The 21,238-nt window shown below is 46.7% G+C and overlaps 1 protein-coding gene across 1 annotated transcript in view; it reads left to right on the forward strand.

Annotated features, from left to right (window-relative positions):
* The window catches only part of LOC127031558 (uncharacterized), a 52,728-nt gene that overhangs the window by 8,082 nt on the left and 23,408 nt on the right, over nt 1–21,238 (forward strand). Inside the window, exons 5-11 of the mRNA XM_050918491.1 lie at nt 183–294; nt 1,386–1,492; nt 3,505–3,631; nt 6,373–6,493; nt 7,310–7,395; nt 8,212–8,336; nt 9,832–9,891. Coding sequence (XP_050774448.1) covers nt 183–294; nt 1,386–1,492; nt 3,505–3,631; nt 6,373–6,493; nt 7,310–7,395; nt 8,212–8,336; nt 9,832–9,891 — 738 coding nt within the window. The remainder of the gene's footprint in view (nt 1–182; nt 295–1,385; nt 1,493–3,504; nt 3,632–6,372; nt 6,494–7,309; nt 7,396–8,211; nt 8,337–9,831; nt 9,892–21,238) is intronic.

The raw sequence follows: 21,238 nt of genomic DNA on the forward strand, positions 1-21,238 counted from the left end.
TTATTGCAAAGGAACGTTTTTGGTTTTTCCTGAGGATTTGTTAAAAAGAATACTGTAGCAGTTCTCTGTTACCTGCAAACTGGGCACAGCAGAATGTTTTGGAACTGCTGGTAGTTTGTCCATGAACATACAGTTCCCCATGTCACATAGTGTGTGGATTATGACTGACTGTTCCATTACAGGGTTTGTCTGGCGGTACCACTGTGTCAGGGACAATGATTGTGGCACACAAAGCAGGAATCCCCGTGTTTGTGACAGGAGGGATCGGAGGGGTCCATCGCGAAGGAGAGAAGAGTAAGAGGAGCATTGCACTTCATATTGGCTCTTTGTTGTTGAATTAAATGTTACAGTTTTATTTGTTTACATCCACCTTTTCCCTCTTTTCTGATCAGTCTGTATAGGTCCACCGTATTCTCCTGCTGGGAAGAGTAAAACAATCACCCTCAGCCTCATTCCAAAGATGGGGATAAATCTACACTAAGGTTCTGACCCCACTATGCTTGGTATCTATAGCACAAAGTTTAATTAGCACACTTCTCAGAAAAATATCCCTGACTACACTGGCCAGGGAAATCATACAAGAATCCTACCAGGAACAGGCCTGTAGACACATAGTTGATGCTGGCATGGTTTCAGCATGAGTGTCGTCAGGACCTCTGATATTTCACCTGCCTTTCTTTCCCATTCTTTCTCTCCACAAGGTTCAACTTCTTTCTCTGGGACACCTATATTCCCCAAGGGAGGTGGGAGCTTCTCTTGACCTTTCTCCCATCCACAGAATAGTGTGTATACCATTTGATGTTGCTTGCTAGCCAGTAATTCAGTCCAATGGGAGCCGGCTGCACCCTTTGTAGTAGCAAGCTATGCTGATACAGACTATCAGGGAAGCTGAAGTTATTGGGAATACGGATAAATATGCTTGGCTCTCTGTACTCAGGTGAGACTCTCTTGCAAGTGACTAGAATTGGGCCCTGATCACTGCTTAGGATGGATGACCCATAAAGGACAACCTAGGATGCTGTAGGAACATGACTTTTTAGTGGCATTCTCTCTTCTGAATCAGTACTGAACCAAATGCTAAAGCATAGTGTTGGAGGCACTGTGCTGCTGAAAGGGCTGCCTTTCAGATGAGATGTAAAACCAAGACCATGATCCCTTGTGATCAAGATCCCACAGCACATTTTTCAAGTGAGGGGGTATGACTCATCATATTCTGGCCAATGTCCAAATTTAGCAAATTATATTCCTCTTATGTAAAATTTGCCCTGCAATTTTAATTGGACACAACATTCTTCTTCACTTCCATCTCCCCAGCAAGTGAGGAGAGCATAACAATTAGGAATGCAACTCTGTCACTAACACAAAGACTACTTTTTCCTTAACAGCTATGGATGTGAGTGCTGACCTGACCGAGCTAGGACGCACTGCAGTTGCTGTAGTTTCTGCAGGCGTTAAGTCTATTCTGGACATTGGTAGAACACTGGAATATCTGGTAGGTAGCACAAGTTGTTGTGTGGGCTGCTGAAAATGTGGGCAGAGAAGAGAACCAGTCAACCCCTGATAGCCGCATTATTCTTGTCAACATTGTCTCACTAAACCAGGTTCTAAGGCCAGGGGTTGGCAACCTATGGCACGCGTGCCAAAGACGGCACACGAGCCAATTTTTAATGGCACGCTGGAGCCTGCCGGGACTCCAGCATGCCATTAAAAATCCTGCCTAGCCCGGCCTGCTTTCCTCTACTCACCCCTGCGGGGGTAGGGAGCAGAAGCATAGCCGTGCACACGGGGTGAGCAAATAGCCCCACTCTCCCAGCACGGCAAGCCGCGGGGTCCGCGCTCCCAGGCCGAGTGCAGCAAGCTTCGAGCCCCTCCCCTGCCTTCTCCCCTCCCCTGGAGCCCTGCTGCCACGTGCAGCGCTCTGGGGGTCAGGCTGCGTGTTCCCGCGGGGCAGCATGTCTGGCTCTGCATGGAGCCTCAAGGTAAAGGGCCCAGGGCTGCAGGGGTTGGATAAGGGGTGGGGGCAATCAGGGGACAGAGAGCAGGGTGGGTTGGAGGACGGGGTGGGATCCGGGGGGGATGGCTAGGAGTGGGGGTCTCTGGAGGGGGCGGTCAGGGAGCAGGGGGGGTTGGATGGGGCATGGGAGTCCCAGGGTTTGTGAGGGGGCAGGGGGTGGATAGGGGTCAGGGCAGTTAGGGGACCAGGAGCAAGGAGGGTCCTGGGGGGCAGTTAGAGTGGGGGGGTCTCTGGAGGGGGTGGTGGGGACAAGGAGCTGGGGGGGGTTGTATGAGTTAGGAGTTCTGGGGGTCCTGTCAGGAGGCAGGGGTGTGGAGAGGGGTTGGGGAAAGCAGGGAGTGGACGGGGTTGGATGGATCGGGAGGTCTGAGGTCCTGTCAGGGGGCGGGGAGTGGTTGGATGGGGCATGGGAGTCCTGGGGGTCTGTCTGGGGACAGGGGTGTGGATAAGAGTCAGGGCAGTCAGGGGACAGGTAGGGGGTAGGGTCCAGTACGGGGACAAGGAACAGGGAGGCTTAGATAGGGGGTGGGGTCCTTGGGGGCAGTTGGGGGCCGGGGTCCCAGGAGGAGGTAGTCAGGGGACAAGGAGCAGCGGGGTTGGGAGTTCTTAGGGGGGCAGTCACCCAACCCTCTCCCCTGAGCCCTCACCCGCCCCGCCCCCCACACACACCACGCCCTCTGCCCTGAGCCCCGCACACCTCCCAGGCCCCTGCCCTGAGCCCTGTACCTCCCTCATACACACCCAGCCCTCTGCTTGACTCCTTCATCCCCCCCCCACCACACAACCCTAGCCTTGACTCTGGCACCCCCTCTAGCCTCTAGCCCCCCCCCCCGCCCTGACACCTCGAGCCCCCAGCCCTGACTCCAGCCCTCTGCCCCCAGCCCTCTGGGTCCTGGCCGCCGGCCCTGCACAGCCCTCTGCTGGTCTGGGGTTCTGGCTGCCAGACCCTTGCCAGCCAGGGTCCCAGCCACAGGCCTCGCTCAGCCCGCTGCCGGCCTAGGTGAACAGAACCCCAGACTAGCAGCGCGCTGAGCGGGCCAGCAGCGTAAGATCAACATTTTAATTTCATTTTAAATGACGCTTCTTAAACATTTTGAAAACCGTGTTTATTTTACAATACAACCCTAGTTTAGTTATATAATATATAGACTTATAGAGAGAGACCTTCTAAAAAACATTAAAATGTATTACCGACACGCGAAACCTTAAATTAGAATAGAATGAATAAATGAATACTCAGCACACCACTTCTGAAAGGTTTCCGACTTCTGTTCTAAGGTCACCGCATTTGCCTCCACAGTTACGTATCTGATTCCTTGCTTTGAAAATTACTGTGCAATATCTAGAGTAGAAAAGAAGATGTGTAAAACTAACCAAATTCTGTTCTACGGTGTGGCAACTCTTAGCTGGGTAGGTGGGAAAGTAGCCTCTATTGGTGGCTCTTCATTCCATCTGCTGATTATTTGTTCATCTCATCTTCACTGTTGTAGGAGACTCAGGGTGTCTGCGTGGCTGCCTTTGGAGACTCAAGGGAATTCCCTGCCTTCTTCTCCCGCCAGAGTGGTTTCCAAGCACCGTGTCAGGTGCAGAATGAGGAGGAGGCTGCCAAACTTATTGGTGAGTTTGCGGTGGAGAAAGGCCCAAGCTGTGAAGTTCAGATTTGGATCAGGAGGCAGAGGTTCACACAGATTGCTGTGTTTTAATGATGTTCTTTCTGTGTTAATTTCACCTGAAGAAGTGGCTGTCCAGAAGAAAGCCTTTTCTGTCCCTTTGCTTTGGAAGCAGAGAAGGAGAAAAGGGTCAGCCTTTAGATGGCACCAACTAAGCAGAAGTTACATATGCCCTGAGTCAAGGCTTCTGGAACAGTTTGTGTAGTGGGAGTGCTGAGACCCACTGAACCAAACTGTAAACCCTGTGTATGATGGAAACCACTTCAAGACAGGGGGTGTGGTAGCACCCCCAGCAGCCCCAGTTCCAGCATCTGTGCTCTGAGTTGCACAGAATTATTTGCACACACCCTGGCACTCTCACATATATGCAGTTTGCCTGCTCTGAGGATCTGGAGGGGTTTCAGGTGAGCCCCTTGTTAACAAAGCTGGCCTCTGGACCTCAGGAAGAAGAATCACAGCTATCTTAAAAAAAAAAAAAAAAAAGGAAGAAGTAGTCTCTGTCCCTTTTCATTGCAAAGATGGACTTGAAAACATAAGCTGATGCAAACTGATTGCTAGGGCTGAAGGGACTGTGCAGCTGGTCTCCACTTCTGGAGCAGGCTGGGAATACAAACACATTTCCCTCTACCATGCATGCATGCACACACTCTCTCTCTCTCAGTCACCCAGCCACCCACTCCTGGGCTCCACTTCTGGAAGAGGCTTTGGAAATTTTCCAATGAAATGTTTCTCATTGATTTGCTGAGGGAGGGATAGCTCAGTGGTTTGAGCACTAGCCTGCTTAAACCCCCCCAGGGTTGTGAGTTCAATCACTAAGGGGGTCATTTGGGGATTGGTCCTGCTTTGAGGAGAGGGTTGGACTAGATGATCTCCTGAGGTCCCTTCCAACCCTGATAATCTAGGAAAAGCAAAATTTTTTGCAGAAATGCATCATGTCACCTTTGATGAAAATCAGTTTTGAGACAAAAATAGAAAAAAAGCATTTCAATAAGGTTGAAACATGCTATTTTGATTTTTTTCAGAACAGAATGTTTTGATCCGCTGTTTCAAAATGACTTTTTGTTTCAATTTTTTTATTTTCTATTAGTTTTCATAAGACAAAATGAAAAAATTGAAACAAGAAGTCATAAAAAAGTCAAAATCAGAACCAAACTATTTTACTCTGTCAAAACAAAACAGTTCAGTTGACCCAAAACACTTTTTTTCTTTTTTTGGAATATTTGTTTGTAGGGAGTTTTTTGTTTTCAATCCCTTCTGGAATGAAACAATTTTGAAATTGTGAAACTCCCCCTGGAATGAAAAATTTGGGACCAGCACAGCTCTGGAGTTTAGTTTGGGTATATCCTGAAGAAGCATCTCTCAAACTCTCCCTCAAAATCCTCAGTGCAGCCCCCTGCACGGTATAATTGTGGAAAGAAACTGGTTACAGATAGAGGGACAAGAAATTGTTTTGCAATCTGCCCAGGAACATGAAGCTGGCTCTGCTCATTAAACTCTTCAGCCCTCTCTGAATTCAGCCATGATTGCTGCGATGGCTGCAGCTACTGCAAAGGGAATTCTCTCCTTATGTCCCCTGTCATGGGGGAGAACCCACATGGTCCCTGCAGCCCCTCCAAACTTCCACCAGCAGTCATAGAATCATAGGATTGGAAGAGATCTCAAGAGGTCATCTACTCCCTGCACTCAAGGCAGGGCCAAGCATTTTCTAGACCATCCCTGACAGTGAATGAGGAGACAGGACCAAGCTGCTATAGCACTGTATGGGAGTCTTGTGGCCACAGCAACCTACTATTCTGGCCAGAGATTGTGTGTCTGCCCAGCCCCAGCCTGAAGTCAGAAGAGCTGGTATTAGGAGGGAGTGTGGAGCCACGTTCTCCCACTCACTCTCCCACCCATCCTCATACTTCACCATATTGGGGAGACCGTCTTACTTACATACAAACCAGCTAGGAGGGACCTCCAGTGGCCAGGGGAGACCTGCCCACCTTAAGAACCAAAAGGAATTTATTCCCCAAATGACTACCCAGCCCACTGCCAGCAGAGAACTGCTATCCACACACTCAACCATCCCACAATCAAGGCCACAGGAAATCTTGTCTGCCAGCATTGCCAATGTGAGGACCAGCTGCCAGGCAAGGGAACTGCTTAGTCTAAAGTCTAAACTAGCCATTTTTAGGAAATTTCCCACTGCTGCAGCACCACCATTGGCAGCAACAGTGGGAGCACTAGTGTAGACAGAGCACAGACGCACAGGTGTTACTACCACCCACTCATCTAACCCTGCTCAAAGCAGGTGTAGACAACAAGGGAGCCTCTTCTTAAAATGTTGCCTTCACGTCTCTGCTTTCCTCACACATACACCTGACATATACACAGACCTCCCTGCCCTGCATCAGAGTTTACACGTACAACCTACAGACTCGTGTAATTTATGTGTTCCCAGCTGTGCCTAACCCACAAAGAATGTGTGTTATAGCCCCCTGCTATGAGGCCTGATTCTTCTTAGCTCAGTCTGCAGAGACTTGTGCTTTCAGCTCTGGAGATCATTGGTTTAATCCTTGATGTCAGGGAACATTCCATCACACTTATGTGTGCGCGCTCTCTCTCTCCTATGCCTTGGTGTTTCACAGTTTGATTGGATTATTCAGCTCACACAGACACAACTAACAGCTGTCTCTCCTCTCTCAGCCAGTACATTGGCACTGGGCCTGGGCAGTGGAGTTCTGATTGCAGTGCCCTGCCCTAAGGAGGACGCTGCTTCAGGACAGATCATTGAAGATGCCATCCAAGAAGCTCTGAGCAACGCCCGGTGAGAAACACTCCAAACTTTGTCCTTCATTTACTCTGTGGTTGTGACCATGTAAAGGGCTCCAGCGCTTATCATAAGTACTCAACTCCTTGGCACAGACCAGGGATGGGCATTTTAAAAGAGAACAGCATTGCCGTAAAAAAATTAAATATTCCCATCTCTTTTCCTAAATCAGAATTTATGGGCAGACATAGAAACTGTAAATACATTTATATTTCAAAACAAAAACCATTTGAAAATTAGCTCCCCCTTTCACTTTCCCCTGCAACTATTCATTATGTGTGAAATTCACCCTTGTGCAGATGGCCAAAACAAGATCTATGTACTACTTGAACCTTCTTCTGCAGAGAGGTGAATTTCACTCCATATCAGTAATAACTCATAAGGCAAGCTAAGGAAGTGCAGAAAAATACTGTTCTTTGGAGGTGAGGGAAACCCAGAACACAATTTTTAACAGCTAAGTAAAAGGAGGAAATGTTTTTCTAACTATTTGCATTGAAGAATGAGTAGTAATTTAAAACCTATACTTAGATTATGTTGCAGATTTCAGGGGCCCCAGATTACTCTTGCTGTGATCATTTCTCTAACCTATACTGCAACAAGGCTATAGTGCAGACTATGTCCTTAATCTCAGGTCTGGGTGACTCCCTGATATGATTTTCACTATAGTTCTATGTACTGTGTACTGAGGCTTGTTTATTGGGCCTTAGATGGCATGCAGTTATATAGCTAGATTATCTGATAGTATCCAGTGCATCCACTCTGATGCCCTGCTAGCTCACTTCTTATCAAAAGGCATTTTCTTTTTGTTCGCAGATCGAAAGGGATCACAGGGAAAGAGCTGACTCCCTTTATGCTACAGAAGGTGAATGAACTGACTAGTGGAAAATCACTGGACTCCAGTATCCTTTTACTAAAGAAAAAAAATATTCCACAACCCCCCCCCGCCCCAAATTTAATTGGACAGATTGACGACAAAATACTGTCACTGCTGCTAATCTGGAAACTTGAAAGGGCAAATACTGTAGCATTTCAAAACAGCTGAATGCACAGAAACAGTTGTTAAACTTGTTAATAACACTCTGTCTCCCTCAATTTCTGCTGTAAAAACTGGTGACCGGCAAGGAGAGAAGGTGTTCTAAAGCCAAGGCTCTCCTGCAATTTTCAGGACAGGCAATACACCAAACACCCAAGCTGCCAGGCTCCCTCTGTCTTAGAGAGAAGACTCTGGGCATCATTATCATATGTCACTTGAGTAGCATTTGTGCTTGAGCGTACTGGAGTATGATCAACCACCCTGCATTTGGGGAGAAAAAAGATGTCCCAGCAGTGAGGGAGTGCACTTGGGAGACATGGATTCAATTCCCTAGTCCTCTACAGACTTCCTGTGTGATCTTAGGCAAGTCAGGTAGGGCCAGATCCTCAAAGGTATTTAGGCACCTAACTGTTAGACTCCCCATCTGATAGCATTTCCCTGAGTCTGAGGTGTGTGGTAAAGATAAATGCCTTTACAGATTGTGAAGTTTCCACGCAGTAGGGGAATCTGGCATATGTACAATAACTAGAGTGGGGTGAATCAGGACCAAGAGGTCCCCCTGTGTTGTTGTCCCAGCCTCCACTTCCTGTTTTCTTCCCCTTAGGGAAGGGAAGTTCCTACACAGGCTTCTCCCAGGCCAGGTTCTTGCTGTTTATTTCTTTAAAAAAGAATTTCCATTCAGACATTGCTCTGATCCAGAACAATGCCAGAGTGGGCAGCCGCATAGCTGTGGCCCTGAGCAAGATCCAAACTGCCACAGGGAAGGGCAACCTGCTTCGGTGTGAGAAAGTAACTGCACTTAGGCCTGTGAGTTCTCTGCTCTTCCGTGTATAGTGCCTATCTACAAATAGCATTATAGATAAGTTCACAGCCAGTGTCCGAAACATGGTGACTCTTCACTGTGGGGCAAGGACCATTCATTCCGCTGTAAACAGTTGGAGAATCAATCTTCGCTCTCTAATTTCCCTCAGGTGCTTTTAAAATGATCTTCACTCTTTATTTTCATTCCCTCTTTCTAAAGTTTCTGTGAGCCAGGGGCCTCAGTGATTAGTACTGGCATTGGCCTTAGTCATCAAAGTGGACCCCTAGCACATTCAGCTTGGGTTTCCTACAAATGCCTTTAAGGTCCTATCTTGTTTTCACATTTCCTCCCTTCCCCCCACAAAGATAACCTTTCCCAACACACACATCAACTCAGTTGATGTCAATGCAAGGTAAGGTCATGTCTGCACTATAGAGCAGGGGTTTCAAACTCAAATCACCATGGGGGCCACATGAGGACTAGTGCATTGGCCCAAGGGCTGCATCACTGACACCTTTTCATACAATGATACAAAAGTATAGTCAAAAATGAAAAAACTGAAGAGTAATATAGTATGCTATTAAAAGGCAATGTATTCACTTTTCAAAAACGGTAATGCAAAGAAGGGTTTTAATAAAATATAAACACTCAGTAATGCACCTCATTCAAAGGACAAAACATGCATTTACTTTTAGAATTACTTTGGTTAAAGCCCCCACCTCTGCCCTCGGCCCTGCCCCAACTCCACCCCTTCCATGAGCCCCACCCCTGCCCCACCTCTTCCCACCCCTTCCCCGCCCCCATTCCAACCTCTTCCCCAAAGTCCCCGCCCCAACTCTGCCCCCTCTCTGCTCCTATTCCAAGTCCCAGCCCCGGCCCCACATCTTCTCCGCCTCCTCGCCTGAGTGCGCTGTGTCCCCGCTCCTCCCCCCCCACTCCTGGAAAGTCCTAAGTGCCACCAAACAGGCAAACAGCTGTTTGCGGCGGGAAGCGCTGGGAGGTAGGCGGAGGAGCGGGGATGTGGCACGCTCCGCCGGGAAGTGAGGGGAGCTTGGCTGCTGGTGGACTCAGCGCCTATGGTGGGCCGTAGGAAATAGGCCGTGTGTTTGAGACCCTGGATATAGAGCCTTGGCCAATATAGCTATGCTGGCAGAGCCCTCTAGTGTAGGCACAGTGTAACTTTGCAGAAAGAGTTATTCTGCTGGCATAGCTACACCCCTTCCACAAACAACATTAGCTAGGCTGACAGAAGCACTCTTCTGTCAGCCTAGCTGCATTTACACTATTTGTTTGGGGGGCAGGGTTAACTGTTTTTTCCACACTCATAACCAACATAGCTATGCCGACAAAACTTTGTATTTTTGGTGTTGTGTGCGCGTCTAATACCCTGCATGCCCCAAGAAATTTATTCTTCTGCGGCTGGCTTGAGAAAAGCAAACAAAACTCAGCACTTCTTCTGGCCAATTTTTTCCTCCACTCTCCCCTACCCCTCTTATTAAGGTGGTGATTGGAGGCATCAATGTGGACTTCATAGCCAAGGCGAGGAATACCACCATACAGGTACTGTATCTAAAGCATGCGTAGATACTACCATTCTCAACCACTTTCATGCAAGGTCCAAACATGTATCTGAATATGGAAGTGCAGAGTGGGTGCCTAATGTGCCTTTATATATGGGGAGGGTACAGTGTCATGTATTGTTGTAATACCAGGGTGGTCAGTAGGTGGACTGTGGGTCAAATACAGACCACCAGATGCTTTTGAATGGACCCTGGAATATTTTTATTAACTTACTATCATCATTGTTTTTTTTCTTTTAATTATTTTTCAAGTCTAGAAATTGACTATACCTTGACCAAGACATTGGGACCTTGACAAAAAATAATTGACTACCTCTGGTGTAATATGTATATGTGGGCACACATCATAACCTAATCTGACCTGCATCCAAGCTGATCTCAGTGCATTTCATGGCAGGCGAGGAGGCGCAAAAGTGGCAATATACCACCTTTGTGAACCTCATATTCAGAGGCTGTCTTCTGGAGGCTGCTCTGATCCAGCTGTGTAAGTTAAGGCAGCTCAAATTTACATCCAGCTGCTCCCAAGCCCAAGAGGCTGTTCTAGCAGAACAGCTGGTGCACAAAGCTGCCCTGCCAGGCTCCCATTTTCTCCAGTCACATCCCCGGTACCAGATGCTGGAAATGAGGCTATGGAACAGCTATGCTACTTCTGCAGCACCCTAGGATAACCCTTATACACTGGCACTTCCCAGGAGGAAGTTTTTTGTCCTTTTTGTTGCCAAACCATAGCGATGCAAACCAATGGGAGTAGGAGCCAAAATCTGGTCCAATGTCTGTATGTAGAGTAGTGAGGGTAGGTTTATTTTTATTTGTGTGTATAGCGCATATCAGTGTGTCAAACTGCACAGACTATAGCATGGTGAGTAAGTGTATAATGCAGTTCTGGGGGTGTGTACAGGAAGCATGTGTGTATGGGTAGAGAACATTTACATAGGGGGAACTCCTATCTGCACAGAAACAAATCTTAAGAAGTCTTTCACAAAAGCCGTGATGTTCCAGTTAACAGCAAATCTGCTTAACCAACTTGGATTTGGATGGGAAATCACTTTTAGTTTAAAAAAAAAATCAAGTTGTAAATGTCACCAACAAGTCATTCTCTCACTTTTTTTTTTTAAGGAAGTATCTTTTAAAATCTATTTGATGTCTCAAGAGTTTTGTCTGGAAAAGAACTGTGTCATCTCAATTTCAAAGCATGTCTGCTTGCCTTTAAAATGTATATGTATTTTTTATTTTTTTGGTTTCTGATGGGAGGTAATGTACAGTACAGCTGAATATGGCTTTATGCATTTATGTGAGGTTGAATGGTACTCCTGGTTGGCCTGGCTTAAATTACAATGCACTGATTGCTGAATTAGGGACTAGGGGCAAAATCCTGCTCTTGAATCTGGTATCCTGCTCTCTGCACCTGTGCAGGGGAGTAATTGCTGGAGGAATCCAGCATTCATAGCTAGGGAACAGGAACGAAGAAGTTATATTGCACACAAATGTAATGAGATGTGGGCCATGCCAGATCACCGAGAGTGAATTCTAGAGCTGAGAACACCCTGTTGCTGGTCCCCAGGAGTTTTATCTGGAAACTGACATCAGAAATAGCCTTAGTGACAGCAGCTGTGACAGGGCACAGAGGAAGAAGCCAACTGTAAAATACAAGATCCCTAGTCTATTAAGGCTCTTAGGGCCAGATTGTTAAAAGAGCTCTCATTGTTCTGCATTGCCTATTCATATCAGAGCACGGGTGTGATGCATTCTCATCATGCTGTCCCTTTTAACAAGAAGACAGCTGCATTCTGTACTGGTTGTAGCTTCTGAGTGACTCTCAAGGGTAGCCCAAAATAGAGTGCTTGAAAAGGAAAGTAATCTAGCCTGCGGCAGAATGGCCACAATTTTTTAGCCAGATAAAGATGCAGGGGGAGGCAATGCAGCTACCATGGTATGTGGAAATCCAGAAGCAGAGAAGAGTCTATTCTTTTCCCTAGAATGCACACCATCTTGACAAGAGGTGGATAAAGGCCCTCAATAGCAATGAAATCATAGTCCCTATTTAGTTCCTCCAAATGCTTTCTCCTGCCAGCAAGCATCACCTCTGTCTTGTCTTGAATAAGCTCAAGTGAGCAGGTTTTTATCCAGTTTCTATCTTAGAAAAACAAAAGGAAACAGGCTCTGTCAGGGCTCAGCAAAAAAAAAAAAAAAAAAAAAAAAGGGAGAGAGAGCTGAGTATCACCCTCATAATTGTCCAAGGAGATCCAGAACCTGTTCCACATGGAGTTGTCTGTTTTTGCTGTGAAAGCAGGTTGCTAGTTTTTCCATAACAGTAATCACCTGCTGCTTTAAAAAGATGTTCTGTTTAATTTCTCTCTGCTGCTATATGCCTGACGAACCTTGGGGGGGGGGGGGTGGTGACAAAGCTTCACATGCTCTGATCTATGCACAAAGCGATGGTAAAAGAATTGTAGCGGCTGCACTCTGTTTCAGGAGACTGAATAATAAACGGAATTTGCAGGGTTTGCTGTGATGGGAAGAATGAAGTAGGGATTGAAGAATTGGGCATGCGAGCACCTTTCAATATTCTTACTGGAGCCAGTTTTGAAATCTATGTAACTGGGATTGCTGGAAAATGAATTATTTGCTTTTCAGTGGATTCACACTGTGAGCAGGTTGCTTTAACGTTAACATAGGGATGAGTTTTCAAAGCAGTGCCCTTGACTCACTCAGACAAGCATCCTGGCTTTTAGCTCCTTGGTGGGATTTTTTGAGGCTACATCTATTGCTGACAGTGGGTGTCAAGAGTTAAAATAGCCATGCTTAATGCTTTGAAAATCTGCTGCGTCAGATGGGGCTATGTAAACCTTGCAGCATTCATATAGGCAAGCACTTAGGGAAAGTAGAGGAGGAAATTCTTTACTCCTGGTAGTGCTGAAAGCAAGCAGGAATTCACACGTACCATTGACAAATTTAACCTATGGGCCAGGTGGGTGAAGGCCAGAGGCAATAGTAAATGACGAGCAACAGTCAATGGTAGGGGAGAAAGACTGAAGGGATACCCAGGCGCTTTATTATAAAATGTTTCCATTTTGATTTCACTCAGTTGTGTGTTTAACCGGCTAAGTGTGAGTGGTGGAATGGTCCCGCTAGTGTGGGGAAATTTCCTGGCTTACACACTACCCCAGTGAAGTGGGCTAACAAAAGAATCTGAGTCCTCGCTCCCACTGCCTTTACCCAGAGGCCTCCCTGCCCTTCAGGACTCCCCTTCCACTCTCCTGTTTGGCAGAGTCCTCGTAACCCCAACAAGGCTGGGCCCAGGATTCCTGGGGGGCTCAACCCCCAACCCTGCTGTGGTCACCTAAGACAGGGGTTAGGGTGTCCCTACTCCGGGGTACTCTGTCTGCACTGGATGCTTTCCTGACGCACTGATCACTACATACAGTTCAAAGCAAATACAATTGATTAAACAATCAATTAAAAAAATAAGGAAAAAATGGGAAAGGTTAAAGGATAACACATCACCCCGCTCTGTGGCACAGGGACATAACAACCAGCATCTCTGGAATGTAAGGGAAGTTCAGTCTGTTCCTCACATGTCCCAGGCCTCCGTCCCTGGCTGTGCTGCAGGGATGCTGCAGGTTGGACACTTGCTCTGGCGGTGGCCACACGCTCTCAGGCTCTAGGTGGGAGGACCCTTCTTCCAAACATTGCCCCGCCCCATCGGGGTTTTGATCCCCCTTCAAGTCTGACCTGCAAGGCCTCTTGGCTGGGGCCATCTCCCTGCGCTGGGCCCATTGCCCAGGGTCCCCCTCGTACTCCCCAGCTGTTCACCGCACCCGGCTCCGGACTGCTCCAGCTCTAACTCCAGCTCCACTCTGCCTCTGCTCCAGCTCCAGCTCTCTGCCGCAGCACAGCTGCTGCTGCTGTCTTGTCTCCAGCAACCTGGGCTGCTTCTCTGGCCCCTCTGGCTCTGGTTGCTGCAGTTCTGCTCCCAGTACAGGTCTGCTCTGTGGGCTGCTTCTGTGACTCTGCTCCTAGCACTGACCTGCTTCCTGGGCTACTTTTCTGGCCCCTCCCGATCTGGCACGGCTCTGTTCCCCAACTCAGTTTGAGCCCCTGCTTTCTCCTTAGCTCAGCCTCACTGTCTGTCTGTCCCAGGCAATTCTAGCTCACATGGAGGATGGACCCCCTGACTCCCTGATTAGCCTGCCTGCCCTGTCAATCAGGCTGATGTGGAGCATTGGTCTCTCCCCATTGCTCCTGGGGACTGTGAGTCTCGGGGTCCTGATTTCACATCGATCTTTCCCCTTTCTTTTGGTACTGGGAGCTAGCCAACCAAAACACCCCCACTGAGTTGTAGTAAGGGGATAAGAGTCCCCTTACATAAGGCTCTCTGATCTCTGGGACAGTATTCAATACATACTTGTGAATATGTGAAGTTTTGACTGTTTGCCAGATCTGATGCTGTGCTCTCAGGGACAATACTTTTACATCCCAGCCTTACACATAGGGGGGAGAGAGGGGCAGAGGAAAGGAGCAACACTTTTAGAGTAGGCCCAGAACAACTGAAAAAGTGTAAATCTCTCATTGATGGGCCCTGCATTCTGACACCCTTTCCCTGCAGGAGTGAAGTGCCAGCACTTTCTTTTAAAGTACTATAAAACAGTTTTATTTAAAATGGGGTCAAAATATAAAAAAAGATACAAAGATGTAATAGATGCCAAAGGATTAGGTCATTGCTGTGTTGGTCATTGCAGCTAGGCAAAATGAGCATTTGCTGTTCGGTATATGCTATGGACAAGACGAGTTTCTTTCCTTTTAAATAACTGTTTGTGTGTGTATTAAGGGATTGTACACAACTGTGAAAGCTGATAGATTCACAGACTATACAGGCAGTTACTCAACTAAATGATGAGAACAGGTAGTAACCCCAGGGTATTAACAATTTATTGTTACTGGCTTTTTTCCAGCTTCCAGTGTGCATAGTGCAATAGAGCACGGACTGGTAAACAAGCAGCAGGCAGAAATGCAGGTGACTGAAAACTTGGGAAGGTAGGGTAGCCTTGTGATTACAGCATTGGCCTAGACATCAGGAGATAAGAGTTTAATTCCTTGAGTCTGACACAAACTTAATTTCTCTGTGCTTATTTCCCTGTATCTAAAATGAGGATAATGGTAATTCTTTCTTCCCGCCTTTCTGTCTCTCCTGTCTAGTTTGTAGTACAATGGGGCCTTGATTTCTGTTGGGATATTTTTCCTGGAAGGCTGGAATTATTCTGTGTCCGTATTTCAGTTTGAAATTTTATGTTGTGAGTAGTAGCTTTTTCTAAAGCCCACTTTTCCTTGTATGTTGTCTAGTCTCACCTTAAATCATAAGATTCTTTTGTGAGCTATAGCATAGCGACACATTTCTCAACAACTACTGTTGCTATTGTGAATAGGTGGCATTCTGCAGTGGGAAATACTCCATAAAATTACATTCTGTATTTGGAAATATTTCCCTGAATACAGTAAGTTGGATTTGTATTAAACCACATGTTAAAGGTATAACACACTGGCTATGTTTTGTCCCTCTCTAACGGCTGCTCCACATAGAGGATGAGTCTACTGCTCCTCTACCAGTTAAATGAGTAAATCTGGTAGTTGGTAGCAGTAATAGGCATTTACAAGATAAAAGCCTACTTGTAATACCAGCTAATGGCATTACATGTTTAGCTCATGTGGTAGGGGCCTGGCTTTTGGTGCTGATGCTCCAGATTCAGTCCATGCAAATGACCCAATGTGAGGACTGTTAGAAAGGTATTTTTCAGGCTATTTATGTGACATCAGAAAGTTTGGTTCCAATGGCAGTGCCAGAAAATGTGTCTAGTAACTTCTCTGACTGCAAGCATCTCCAGCAGCCACTGGGAGGCTGTATGAGTTCATTTGGTTAGTGATAACAGCTATGTAGCCAAATTCTCTCTAAGGTGGCAAAGACCCAGTAGTATGAAGATGACTGTGTATCTTCTACAGGACTCTGGAACTCGATTGCTCATTTCACTTCTATATGCAGCAAACTGCCTGTCTCTGCATCATTGTGGGCTGCATAAAGTCTGGCTATTGGTCCTCTAGTTCATCCTCTTTGTCTGAGCCTTTGCAGACAACGTTTCCCCACTTAGATCTACAGTACAGTTGGTTGAAATCACAGAATATCAGGGTTGGAAGGGACCTCAGGAGATCATCTAGTCCAACCCCCTGCTCAAAGCAGGACTAATCCCCAGACAAATTTTTACCCCAGTTCCCTAAATGGCCCCCTTAAGGATTGAACTCACAACCCTAGGTTTAGCAGGCCAATGCTCAAACCACTGAGCTATCCCTCCTTTATGAAAGGATAACCCTACTAGTTTGTTCTGTTAAGTCAGACATTTGAATGATTGCAGATGCTGCAGATACATTGGGTTCAGCGTGGGGAGGTCAGTCGTGGCTCTCCGGGTGAGGGCAGGGTTCTGGAGCAACCCTGGGGTTAGCTTAGCTCATCAACTGCAGTCAGGCCTCCCGGCTCAGGAGGAAAGGGATGCAGTTCATTTGCAACCCAGGGAATCTACACTGCACCTCAGCCAGGGCTCCCCAGGATGCAGGATCACTGGGTGGGGGGCAACTGCCCTTCCACCTAAATTGTGCCATTGACCATGAGCATTTCAGGTTTTTAAAAAGGGGTGGGAGCAGTGGTCCTTTTGCCCGTGTCTCTGGCACCTACAGGGGGCTGGCTGGGGATGCATTTTAGCCCTCGGCACTCGTGTTTAAATGTATGCTTAGAAAATATTCCTCCACTCCTTGAAATCTCTGGGATTTCCAGAGCAATGATAATCCTCACGACCTCCCCTGAAAGAACAGGAAAACGTGTTGTTAGGGTTCCCTCATCACTCTTAACTTTAGGGTACAGATGCGGGGACCCACATGAAAGATCCCCTAAGCTTATTTTTACCAGCTTAGTTAAAATGCACCCGAGGCACAAATCCTTTCCTGGAAGGTGGCGAGTGCATTTCGCAACTTTCCTATACCACGCACAGATGTGCTATTGGAGAAACTGGGACATGCCCAGTTTATCTCTACTTTACACTTAACCAAGGGGTACTGGCAAGTACCGCTACATGAATCCACCAAGAAATCAGCCTTCATCACCCATAAGGGGCTGTATGAATTTAAGGTGCTCCTTTTCAAGCAGCCAAAAAGGAAAAAATGTGTCCTTTTAAAATCCTGAGGTCTGTGCTTCTGGTTCAAAATGATCCCACCGTGCTGCCACCATGTCAGGGTTCCCTCCTCACACTGAACTCTAGGGTACAGATGTGGAGACCTGCATAAAAGACCCCCTAAGCTTATTTTTACCAGCTTAGGTTAAAACTTCTCCAGGGCACAAATCCTTTCCTTGTCCTTGGATGGTACTGCTGCCATCACCAAGTGATTTAGACACAAATTCAGGAAAAAGGGCCACTTGGAGTCCCTGTTTCCCCAAAATATTCCACCAAGCCCATTCACCCCCTTTCCTGGGGGAGGCTTGAGAATAGTATACCAACCAATTGGTTACAATGTGAGCACAAACCAACCCCCTTGGTTTTTAGGACACTGAAAATCAATCAGGTTCTTAAAAGAATAATTTTATTTATAACAAAAAAAAGTAAAAGAATCATACCTGCAAAATCAGGATAGAAGGTAACTTTACAGGGTAAATAAAAAGATTTAAAACACAGAGGATTCCCCTCTGACTCTGCTTTCCAGTTACAAAACAGGAATGAAATTACCTCTTAGCATAGGGAAAATTCACGAACTAAAACAAAAGATAATCTAACACATTTCCTTGCCTTACTTACAGTTTTTGTAATCTTAGATGCTCATTTCAAGTTTGTTTCCAGGAGATGCTTTTCCTGCCTGGACCCTCTCTCCGTCCAGAGAGGGAACAACCAAAGAGAGCAAAAGCAAAACTTCCCCTGCCCCACCCCCATTTGAAAGTATCTTCTTTCCCCATTGGTCCTTCTGGTTAGGTGCCAACTAGGTTAACTGAACTGATTAACCCCTTACAGGTAAGGCAATTCAGTACAGCTGCCCTGTGTACATTTATGACACGTGTTTCTCTGGTTCATGCACTAAGACCGCTAAGAGCTGTTGATAATAAGCGATGACACCCCAACTATCTTGAGAAAGATCTTTCACTTGCCAGGTGGGGTGAGGCAAGTAGCCTGTCCTGCTTCTAGCTGGAGGATTTGGGGCTGCTGCTCATCTCAGCAGGAGCCAGGTGAGGTAACATACTGGTGGAGGAAAGAAGAATTTGTTCCACAGCCCAGAATCTGACAATATGTGTGACAGACTGACAGAGCACTTTAAAGAAAGCAAGAGAAAGTTGAAGGAATGGGCAGGAGGAGAGAGAAAGCAGCAGCCAGACAGATGGAACAGAAGGGCATTCATGAGAACAGAGACATTTGGGGAGAGAATGGAGGGGGAAAGGATATATAGATAGTGAAGCAGACACTTCTGGGGACAGAGAGAAGGATGCACAGCACAGGCAGACATTGCAAAGCAGAGGATTAATCCGACACAATCTATTAAATGATTTAAGAAGGATATTCCTACACCGCTTAAATGAGGGACTGAATGGGTTGGAGGCTGGTAATGGAATACAGAACCTTCTGCCCAAGGGCAAATGGTTCCAGTCCGGTCTGAGTTGGTCACTGTCTTAGCACAGAACTGTTCAGATCACATAAAACACTACAGTTGTATAGTGTAAGTAATCTCAGCACATAAGGCCAATATATTCAATGAACTAGAAGAGCATTTCCCAAACTTTTTTTGGCCACGGAACACATTTTGTAGTCGTTTGGTTCTCAAATAAAAAATTGCGTTATTTATGCTCAAATATATTTTATTTTATAAAACAAAGGAAAAATACAAATTTAAAAATAATTTGAACTAACGATTTCTAACTGGAAAGTGCATATAAGGTAGTACAAAAATCAAGTGCAAGAGTCAAAATTAAAAACAGCGTTCTACTTAAAAAATGGTTTTTATATATACACGAACACCAAACAAATTAGATTTTTACTAGGAAAATCTATTTGATAAACAGAAATACAAATTTGGATTTAATGGGATTGGTGTTTCTGCGTTTTTCTATCACAAAAGCGCTTAATATTAGGAATAATGCTGGAAAGTTGAATCCTCATGTCAGGCGCAGCATCAAGTCTATTCCTATATTTGGTTTTTGTTGCAGTATAATACGAAATTCCCGTCTCACACAAATAAGTTGTAGCAAAAGGAAGGAGCACTCGAAACTCACGTTTAGCCACATTAGGGTACTCTTCTATTAGGCTGCTCCAGAAATTATTCAGCAGAAGATCCTTAAACTTTTGTTTCAAATCAAAGTCAGACATTAAGTCAATTAGGCTTTCATAATTGTGCGCAGTAAAGCCAATTGGTTTGGCTGTAATTACAAATGGATTTCGAACCCAAGCATTATCATCAGTAGTTGTGGGGAAATATTCTAATAGAGAGGCCTGCAAGTCACAGAAGTGCTGTAAAATGGTGCTGGAAACTTCTTCATGGACTGTAGAATTTATTTCAGTCAGAAATTCATGTACTGTAGGGAACCAGTCGAAGTTATTCTGTTCTACAGAAGATGCCCAGAATTCCAGTTTCTTTTTTAACAACGAAAATTTATCCATTGTAGTAAAAATGGTCACATTCTTTCCTTGCAGTGACAGATTAATTTCATTTAATTTTGCAAAAATATCTGCAAGATACGCAAGTCTCATTAGCCATGCGGAATTTGTCAGTCATTAAATTTTCGTCCTGAATTATTTGAAGTGAAGAATACCGGTAGCTCACTACGAAGCTCAAAAAGGCTCACAAGCATGAGAACAAATTTGTAGAAATTTTGGTGGTGCCCAGAACCTGCCCCCCCACTTTGCCCCCCCTCAAACTCCGCCTCCACCTGCCTAAGGCTCTGGGCGGGGTTTCAGGGGGGAGGTCTAGGATGTAGGTCCTGGGCTGGGGATTAGGGTGCAGGAGGGGTGCAGGCTTTAGGAAGGAGTTTAGGTGCTGGGTGCAGGCTCCGGGCTGGGGCACGGGGTGGGTGTGCAGGAGGGGATGAGGGCTGCAGGCTTTGGGATGGAGTTTGGGTGCAGGCTCTGGGCTGGTGATGGGGGTGTAGGAAGGGGTGAGGGGTGCAGGCTCTGGGAGGGAGTTTGGGTGCTGAGTGCAGGCTCTGGGCTATGGCAAGGGGTGGGTGTGCAGGAGGGGTTGAGGGGTGCAGGCTTTGGGATGGAGTTTGGGTGCAGGCTTGGCTAGGGGTGAGGGTCTAGGAAGGGGGAGGTGGTGCACGCTGAGGCAGAGGATCAGGCTGCAGGGGAATGAGGGTTGGGGCTGAGGATGAGGGGTTCATGATGCGGGGGGGCTCAGAGCTGGGGCAGAGGCTCAGGGTGCGGGGGGATGAGGGCTCTGGCTGGGGCAGAGGATCAGGGTGCAGGGGGATGAGGGTTGGGGCTGAGGATGAGGGTTTGGGGCGTTGGAGAGGCTCAGGGCTAGGGCAGGGTAAGGGCAGCCTGCCTTGCCATTAGTGGATGGCTGGCACTAGGACCCTGGGGCAGCAGACAGCAGTTCTGCCGGGAGCCGATCTCTGGCAGCGTGAACAGGCAAGGACACGGCGGAGGTGGGAAGCAGGGGGAGGGGTGGAAGGCGGAGGACGGGACCCGCTCCAGGCAGGGACGCGGAGGGGCGGGGCGGTGAGAGGAGACCCGCGGGGGCCGGGGCCGGGGCCTGATTCAAGCAGGGCCAGGGGACAGACCCAGCTCCAAATATTGCTGGAGCAGGGCACCCGGCCCTGAATATTCCTGGAGCCTGGGCACCTCGATCCCATATAACCCACCGCCTATCTCACAAGCACTTTTCCTCTGGATAGCCACCTCATTTCCGTATGTAAAAGAAGCACTTTGTGCTGACTACTCATTTCCTCACACAAAATTTTAAATAACCTGGATTGAAATGGTTGAGATTTGACAAAATTGATAATTTGTACTGCTTCGTAGAGCACAATTTTCAGATATGCTGGTATTTTTTTAACTGCAAGTGCCAGTCTGTGTAAAACACAATGGCTCTTAGTGCTTTCTGGTGCCACACTTATGATTCGTGTTACAGCTCCCTTCATCTTACCAATCGTTGCCCGAGCATCGTCAGTACATACATCAATACATTTTCCCCAACTAACTTCATGCTTTCTGATAAAATTATTGATGCTGTTGAATATTTCTTCTCCAGTTGTGTTGCTCTGCAGAGATTCACATAAGAGCAGGTCCTCTTCAATAATATTATTAAATCTA

This window comes from Gopherus flavomarginatus, chromosome 1 (assembly GCF_025201925.1).
Source record: "Gopherus flavomarginatus isolate rGopFla2 chromosome 1, rGopFla2.mat.asm, whole genome shotgun sequence".
NCBI classification, from domain to species: Eukaryota; Metazoa; Chordata; order Testudines; family Testudinidae; genus Gopherus; species Gopherus flavomarginatus.